A 9218-nucleotide genomic window follows, 5' to 3' on the forward strand; every position below is an offset into this window, starting at 1 on the left:
AAAAAAAAAGAGTGGAGAATATAAAGTTGTTCTGTTATATTCAGACAAAACTGGCAGGTTTCATCACAAAACTTTTAGTTTCACTCCAAAGTCAAACTAAATCCTCTTATTCCAATTCTGCATTAATACAAAACTATAGAAAACCAGCAAATTTAACTCAGAACAGGAGAAATCTCAGAAATGTAATTTTTATGGTACTTACAGGAAAACATAGGATAAATACATGAGTACATGAGCATCCGCTTAAGTGAGTAGTACACTTACATATCAAATGACAATTGCTAATCTTTCTGCATGCATACAGTCATGTTTTCTCTAACAGCGAGTAATGTTTCCAGATTTTGTCTAAGTTTACCTCCTCACTTGTCAAATCGTCCAGAGTAGTATATTCCATTATATACTACACACTAACCACACAAAGCTTTAGAAAGTGTACTATCTTGCTCCAACGGAAAACACGATCAAATTCAAGCACAAGTAACAACAGACAGAGCAATTTCTAACCTCTATGGTGATCACATCCCAGACCAACTACTAACTACTCTGGAATTGCTTGTCTGTTTGGCTTATTTATTGTGTCTCACCTAAAATCTAAATTGTGACCAGGAAGATGACTCCTGTCTCAGTTAGTTGCCCATAATGTCCTGGGTGCTACCGAGTCCTGATGCTGCTCTGAATGTAATTATTTTTTATTACATAATTTATAATACAGTTAATTATTTTTTCTTTAGCAGTATAAGATCTGGTTAGGTTTTTTAAATGATCTTATTTAAGGGTTGGGGTTTTTTTTCAACTAGAACAAAAGCATGTAACGTTCTTGAAGAACTATAATTTAGACAGCCAAAACCATCCAAGTTTATTTAACTGCTTGAGCAATAATGAAAAAATTAAAGCTGTTTCTAGTCAATTTATAGCTAGTTTAAGCTAAAAATTCTAGAATATACTTGCAATGTAAAGGGACTTCTCTGGAAAAGTTGTGTTCGCAAATACTCAAGACAAAAAGCACTCAAAGGTGCAAGGAGAAAAATAATACAGAGAAAACATCAATACAAGAATTGAGTTATTTACATAGAAACCACACACACCATGTAAAACCTATTTTTTTTAAAAGCTGTGCAGATTACTGTCGGATCTGCCTGGATATTCTGGAGAACAGGATTTTCAGATGCCTTCATCTCTATAGTGATTGCAGCACGATGTTTCTTTGCTACTCCTTGGAACAAAGCTAGTTGCATCATTCTGATGTTCTCTTGTTTTCCCAAGATACGAATACACCTGAAGTACAAGATGGAAAACTGTGTAACTACTGTTAGCTGCTCACAGTCAGAGAACGTCTCCTATCTGACTGCAAGACTCAAAGCAAAATTCCAAAACCCTCTCAAAATAATTTTTTTTACTAATTGTTTTTATGACGCTTCTCTATTCAAACTTGCTACATAATTTACTAGTCAGCCTCCTTATGCGATGAAATCCCAACTGCATGATCCACATTATCACATCCAGTTAGCCAGAGGTGAATTGATTACACATTTTTAATACAAATACACTTGCCATGTTTTCTCATTTTACTAAGCTTTAAACTGCAGTGACTCATTACGAAGCATGGAGTATCTTATCTACAGTCTAACGTAAGGCTCCCAAATAACAACAAAAAAAGATTAGAAACCCTCCCAGTCATATCAAGTTTTAAATATACTACAAATTTGACTGAATATAGGCTTTGAAACAAACATATTTATCTCAACATGTGTCATTGGAACTTACCTGTTAGTCTCTACATTTATGACCTTAATGCCTAACATTGTTCCATAGAGAACGAAGTGTCCAGTTTCATCAAAAATTATATTAATTAATCTTACTGCATCCACTTTCTCCAGCTCACGCTCAACTGCCATACGTCGGCCAAACTCCATGTCTGGTAGTTGCTGTCTCATCTGCTGAAGTTCAGTAAACATCTACAGAAAAAAAGAAGAAAAAAAAATCACTATTATATGAATGTATTTTAAACTTTTGATCTAGCAAAACACTGATCCACGTGCTTACAAAATACAGAATTCAAGTGAGACTACTCCACTCAAACTTAACTGAAGAATTAAAATAGATATAAGTGATACTTTATTTTAATGACTCAATAGGCATGTTGTAGTACCAGGCTTAAGCAAAGAAAGAAAAGTGTGTAGCTGTTTAACAAATTTCTTAGAAGCTGACAGATTTATTTCATTATTATGATGTTATTTGAAATGGGCATTTTCCATAATTGCTTTCTAGTAAAAAGTAATCTAGCAGTATGAAAACACAGATGAAAATCAACAACTGTTTCACTACGTAACTAACATAAATCAGTAAGAATTAATTTTGGGACAAAGCAACACAAGAAGCAAGGAAGAGAACACAGAAAACCTTTCCTGCAAGAAAAATACAGCAAGGAAGCTCAGCTTTAGAAACAGATGATAACTTAGGTGAATGTGCTGGTAAATAAATTCAAATAAGTAAAGAAAAAGCCTCAAAAAAAGAGAAGCAAGAACCAAACTCACACTCAGAGATTCATCAAAGACTCTCATGAGCTTCCCCGTCAAAAAACGGAAAATTCTGACTTTTCTGTCAGACCCAAGAGTGGCCATTTTCTTGCCATCAGGTGAAAAACTTATACTGGATGGGTAAGCCTTGCATTTAGCAAATTCATATAGATCAGTATCTGTTTTGTACTCCCAGTTCACATTCTTGGGAAATTTGTATTCGTGAGGAGTACCAGTCCAGTACTCGATCATTCCAGATTTGTCAGAAGACACTACTACTTTGTAGACAGGGTTCAACCGTATCTGAGTAAGAGACGATGTATGGAGTTTATCAAAAACATGAAGTGGCTGGTTATTTCCTCGTCCATCATATATGAATATTTTTCCTGTGCTCTTCTCAGACGTTGCAACGGAAGATATGGCATCTCCAGGGCAATATACCCATTCACATTGGCCAGGGTAGTAGCTGCAACAAAGAGTGGAAGGAGAAAAAAAAAAAAAAAAAAAAAAAGGTTGGGTTTTTTTGATAAAAAACTCGTCGTTGCAACGGAAGATATGGCATCTCCAGGGCAATATACCCATTCACATTGGCCAGGGTAGTAGCTGCAACAAAGAGTGGAAGGAGAAAAAAAAAAAAAAAAAGAAATAAGGACTGGTGTTACTTAGATAAGAATCGAGTTATGCTACAAACTTGAAATCAAATATCAGAAGCAAATTTTGAACTTTATTTACTAGTCTTGCTAGTATTTGTCTTGCTAAAATTCAACAGTGTTATAACAAGCGTTTCCAAGCAACACAATTCAGTGGATGGCTTGGCCAATTTCTGTTGCTCCCATATTGTTTTACAAAGAGCCTGTGATAGAAAGCGAAGGTAGAAGGTGGGTATAAAAGAAGCATAAGGACAGAAATCCAGCTAAATAGCACAAGTGGCGTTAATGATTTCTACTCAACTTCTATGACTCAACAGCATTTCTCTTCCATGTGTTAAGTGATTAATGCTTCAGTGGAAATGAAGACAACTACACCTTTGCCATACACTTACAGAAAAGTTCAACTAGGTCTTGCCAAAGAAAACCAACCCCAAAAAACCAAAAAACCCCAAAAACCAAAAAACCAAACCCAAACCAAAAACCAAAGAACTATATATGAGTAAAATTAAGACAATCACCCTATATTCAATAAGCGTTCTCAATGCATTTAAGAAGGAACTCACTTGCTACTAGCAAAAACATACTCTACAAATAAAACAAGCCAGAGATATGGACAATAATGTAAGTTATGTCTCTTTTTAAAAAGTCTGTAAGCAAAGATTTTGAGAACCAGAACTCGGAAGCTAAATGACAGACCGCAAAGAAATGATACAGTCTCCATAGGAAACTCGCGTTTAGTATCCTTTCACAAACCAAAGTAACAGATACTGAAGGACTGACAAATCACAGATGCTAATAATTTGGATTTTCAATGCCTGTCTAGTAAAGATTCTCATAAAGAGAAACATAACCAGAACTTTGTCTCAGGTTCACTAGAAAGAACGGGATCAAATAAATACCTATATAAACAAGTATGATGTCCCATTGATCTATGTATGCATCATTATCCAAAGTTTCTGCAGAAATAGCCGCTCTTCTCCAGATCATTGATGGAAGCATAAAGCATGGGGATTTGCAGATAGCCACACTGTATAGATTAGTTAGAACTGAAAGGATCTGAAGAATTTGAGACAAAGCTAATCAACCCTGCAATATACTGGTATATACCTATCAAAGCAGGCAACACAAGATAACGTGAGCTGAAAAGACCACACAGAACTTATGATTCTACATTAACCATTGCAAGCCTGAGCAAACAGCCATGAAAAAATTCTCAGGCAGGTCAACAGAAACTATCTGCTCAATAAACAGTAATGCAGAAGATGATAGAGCAACAAACATCAAGTTTTGAAAGGCTATTCAGGACAATGCTTATATTACAGCTGAATGTTTTCTTCATTAAAGAGTTCACTTCAGGTAAAACCCAATTATCTCTGAAAAAAATATATGGGGGGAGGAGGGTCTTGATTACTGAGGTTGAAAAAAATCTACTTAAAGATAAATCAGGGAACATACTATAGAAAAATGTTATAGGTAGCATTCTCAGGGTATCCCTGAAGTAAAATTGATTTAAATTCTACCTCAGATGTCTCAGAATTCTCAAACAGAAAAAAAGCACTTTCTATCGTAACATCAAATTAAGTTTTTCTTAGTATTAAATTAATCTTATTTCATCCTGTAATTTTACCAATTTTGTAGTGACAATACAGAGCTGCTAAGTAGAAAAGACCAGCAAAAACAAAAGATGAAGGCTAACTGGAATTTTTCCACAGCAGACAGCCAAGAGGGAATCAATTCCTGTAGGCTAACTACATTATCTGGAGGACGATACTAAAACTATAACCAGCAAAGCAGATAAAATAAACTTTTATATAGGCATTCTGAAAAGCTTTCTTTTTTTTCCCTGAGCTTATACTTCTATTCAGTTTCACAATTAACCAACGAATAGTAGACTATGAGGAATAAGTTTTCCATTTTTAAAAGGCTTGTGGAAAAATCAGTATTTCTACCATTCTTGGTACAGCATTTATTGATCCTCCAACCCTCTAAACCCACCCTTGTAACAGTGTGAGGCTTGTTTTCCAAAAGCTTTCTTTTTTTTCCCTGAGCTTATACTTCTATTCAGTTTCACAATTAACCAACGAATAGTAGACTATGAGGAATAAGTTTTCCATTTTTAAAAGGCTTGTGGAAAAATCAGTATTTCTACCATTCTTGGTACAGCATTTATTGATCCTCCAACCCTCTAAACCCACCCTTGTAACAGTGTGAGGCTTGTTTTCCTCTGGTATTATAATTCCAACAACATCCATTCCTGTTTCTCCCAGATTCTTTAGCTACATACTGTATAACTACAGAAATCCTACAACAGCAAGACTAAGGAAAACAACAACATTCTTTCTAACACAAGAAGGAAATTTCTATCCCTATGACAACAAATAAGACAACACATACAGGCTGGATTCCTTCTCTACTGGAACTATTAATTGGCTGTAATTTTTAAATTCAGTGCCAAACAACAGAAAAAAAATTATGCCTAGCTAAGTATTTTGAGAAACACCACATCTTTGTGAATAGTATTTGACAGTGAGGAAAGGCACAGACCTACTCCACTCATGTTCTGCTGCATAGAGTCATAAATTTTTCTATTCAGTCAGGCAGTCTCCAGCCACTAGATGCATTTTGGATAATGCAACTTACCCAACTTCACCTGGCTGGGGGGAAAAAAAAACTTCAAAAAACCCAAATTACTGACTTACCTCTTAGCCAAATAACCCCCATTTATAATCCAAAACAAACATTTTCAAGAACTAAGTAATTTACCCAAGTTTCAGCATGTTGATCATGTCAAAGTTGACAACATCAAACACCTTCATTGCTTTGTCATCTCCAACTGAACAGAATAATGCCCCCTCCGAACTAACAGCAATACTCTCGATAACACCTATTAAAAAAATTAACATACTATTAAAACACAGGAAAGGGACATACTTCATTTCCGTATTCCACAGGAAAAAACCTACAGAGGTGTAATTCTGTTTCTCAGCTGTTTCTCCACCTTTTTGACTTAAAAAACTACGTGACTTTAATTAAAAAAACAAAAAACAAAAAAAACCTACAAAACAACACTTTGTATCTTATCACTGTTTAGAATCAGGTACGTGATAATGAACTACTTACCATATAAATAAATGAAAGATTATAATGGCAATTATTTTCCTTTAAAACGCTCATTTAAAAAAATTGAGAACATTATGATACAGTAAAAAATTATCTGCTCTTCAGCTTGCATCTCTTGAAAGAGAAAAAGCAGCAGAACTCTACAGACTATTACAATCCTGCTATTAACACGCATAATACTCAAAATTACTCTGCAATTGAGCCTTCCATAAGCTTTTCACAATACTTATTTTTGCTTGGTAGCCCTTATTCTCACATTTTGTTTCTGTATATAGTGAGAAGCTGATAGTTAAGATCAAGAACCCACCATAACATTTTTTCCTAACTCTAAAAAGAAACAGTACTTTTACTATCTATTATTAAATATTTTTCTTATTGTAACAGTCTGCATATCAAACTGGTTTTTTCCATCAGGCATATCATCATTTCTAATAGCAATGAGAACCTCACTTTCTGCCCAGCCTATTTAATGCTTAGCATAGTATAGAAGACTATGTGTACTTACTAACTCAAAAAATTGGGTTAAAATTATTAATTCGTAATTGCAATTCAGCTGATAATCATGACAACGATGCAGAATTTACTCTACAGTTGCAATAACTCCAGATGAAAATAACCATTTTTTTTCCCATACTGCAGGGGAAAAAACAACAACAAAAAAAAGATAAGGGATGAAGGCAACCTTACTTAAAGTAACATCTTTTTAAACTTCTCTGGATTTTATGAACCCTGTTATGTACCTTGTTCACTTATTTTTAAATAGACAGTTTCTTCATGTCCTAGACATTCTCCCCACAGGCAGGGCACAAGGCAATGCAAAGGATGTAGGGGATCTGTGCAGGAGTCCCACATGTTTTATTCTCACCCTATCCCTCCTGCAGTTTGGGAGGAAAACGTAACAGGACAGGGGAATGAAGGAAGACAGGTAGATATCATTTAAACCCTGACTGCAGTAAATGAATCCTAGAACCCCTCTCCTCTTTATTTGCACTCCCTCTTCAAACGACTAAGAGCAAGGGGGAGGAAAAAGTGAGGTTCTTTAGAGAAGAAAAAGCAACTTCTTACCCAGGTGACTCCGGAAGTGTTTAACAAACTCAATCCCTTCTTCTATTTTTTTCCAGAATTTTACATGTCCATCGTGACTGGCTGTTATGATAAAATCTGTCCTACAATTACAAAAGAAAAATAACAAAACAAAAAAAAGAGAAAAAAAGATACACATATTATGCACTTTCACACCACTCTGGGGCAGTAATCTGCACTATAATTAATGCTGTGTAGAGAATGAACTTCAAACAAATGCCTGTGATAATCTGTCTGAATGGGTACTATCACTTCCGGAAAAGCAAACAAGTACTTTAATGCACTCTGGATTAATCGATGAAAAGTCAGCAGCCTGAATTGAAGAAATATATAATACTTTCCCTTTTGACTATGTAAATTTTACTCCTGCTTTAGGTCTGGTTTCACAGTAGTTACGATTTAGTAATTGTGTGTGTGTCTGTATATGTGTGTGTATAATAATATATATATATAAAAGAGAAGAAAGCTATCTCCTCAATCTGTGCAGTTCTACTGAATCATATTTTCTTCAGATACAGTCAGTTGCTCGTATTCCTGTATATATTGCACATTGCAATACGGATTTTAAGACCTTCTTTTAGTCTATTTAAACAATTTTTATCTTGCTTCTCAGTAAGCCCTTTCCTTTGCACTTAGTTTTCAAAAAAAAAACTTAAAATACCACCTCTGGACACAGTAACTTTCCATTATTAAACTTCTACAATGAAAACTTCCTAGCATATACAAAAATACATCTCTGACAATGAGATACAGTGGGAAAAAAAGACACTTACTTAGTACATGCCACATGTGTAATGACATCTCTGTGCATGTAACTGCGTTCATACATCGAAGCACATGGTAGATTTTCAAGATAAACGTGTTCAAATTCAAGAACTAAACATAACAAAAAGAAAAATCAGGAAATTTTTTTTTTTCATAAAGGTACATCTAGCTTCTGTTCTCCCTTATTTACCCTTGAATAACTCACTCCCATTTTAGTCAAGAATAAGTCAGGATTTTGTGCAAACATAATAAAAAGGGTTTCCACTGTGGCTTTTTTACTCAGACTTACAGATTCTTGGTAGACTAAAGCCACTCAAACTGCTTTAACTCAGGTGATGCCCCCTTTTAAAGCAACTATTACCTCGGCTGTCTGAAAATATAAAAAAAAAAATTCAATACAACGATTTTTAAGTTACTGCCAGAAAACAGAAGGTCATCTGCACCTCATTTTCTCCCAAACCCAAATGTATCCCCGTTGTTGTTATGAGATTCAAGGTCCTACACAGGTATCGTAGCTTAAATTCTACATGCTAGCATCTACCTATTTCATTGCTTAGCTGGCCCACCTAAAATAACCTGATCTTCTGCTCGTCTCCGATTTTTACATCCTAACCGTTAACACCTGCGCAATGCCATTTATTACTGAACCGGCAGGTTTGCGTCTGTTGAACACTGTTAAACTCACATTTACTTTACAATGACACCCACAGAGCTGTGAGTTGCCGGACACGTCAATACCATATGTCAAAATACAGCCTAGAGGCTGCTCCCACTCCTCCAGCTTGGGGCAGTGATCCAGAGGACCGTTAACTCCGCAGCTGCACGCAGCACGGCTTCAGCGATGCAGACGCTGCAAAGCAGGGCCTCTCAGCCTCAGGGTGTCTTGGGGAAAGCAGAAATACGGTGCCCCCGGCCTATAATTCTCCAGCCGAGGGGTCCCTCCACAGCCCGCTCACGTTACGTACGAGACACCGCTTCAGGCAACGAGCTTCCGCCCGCCCGTCGCGCCCCCCCTCCCGGGCGCGGAGGAACCGCCCGAGGGCAGCCCAGCTACCAGGCGCCTCCACCCCGGGGCTGGGGCTGG

At 36.3% G+C, this 9218-nt stretch overlaps 2 protein-coding genes across 2 annotated transcripts in view; one reads left to right on the plus strand and one right to left on the minus strand.

Annotated features, from left to right (window-relative positions):
• PPWD1 (peptidylprolyl isomerase domain and WD repeat containing 1) overlaps nt 1-8241 on the minus strand; it is a 14169-nt gene extending 5928 nt beyond the window's left edge. The window contains exons 1-6 of the mRNA XM_009272490.2: nt 8143-8241; nt 7352-7452; nt 5930-6050; nt 2535-2982; nt 1765-1955; nt 1086-1275 (exon numbers count right to left, since the gene is read on the minus strand). Of these exons, the coding sequence (XP_009270765.1) occupies nt 1086-1275; nt 1765-1955; nt 2535-2982; nt 5930-6050; nt 7352-7452; nt 8143-8198 (1107 nt within the window). The 5' untranslated portion in view covers nt 8199-8241. The remainder of the gene's footprint in view (nt 1-1085; nt 1276-1764; nt 1956-2534; nt 2983-5929; nt 6051-7351; nt 7453-8142) is intronic.
• Nucleotides 8242-8975: 734 nt separating this feature from the next.
• Nucleotides 8976-9218, plus strand: part of CENPK (centromere protein K) — a 24397-nt gene continuing 24154 nt past the window's right edge. Inside the window, exon 1 of the mRNA XM_009272545.2 lies at nt 8976-9095. Coding sequence (XP_009270820.1) covers nt 8976-9095 — 120 coding nt within the window. The remainder of the gene's footprint in view (nt 9096-9218) is intronic.

Source organism: Aptenodytes forsteri, unplaced genomic scaffold, assembly GCF_000699145.1.
Source record: "Aptenodytes forsteri isolate BGI_AS27 unplaced genomic scaffold, ASM69914v1 Scaffold92, whole genome shotgun sequence".
NCBI lineage: Eukaryota > Metazoa > Chordata > Aves > Sphenisciformes > Spheniscidae > Aptenodytes > Aptenodytes forsteri.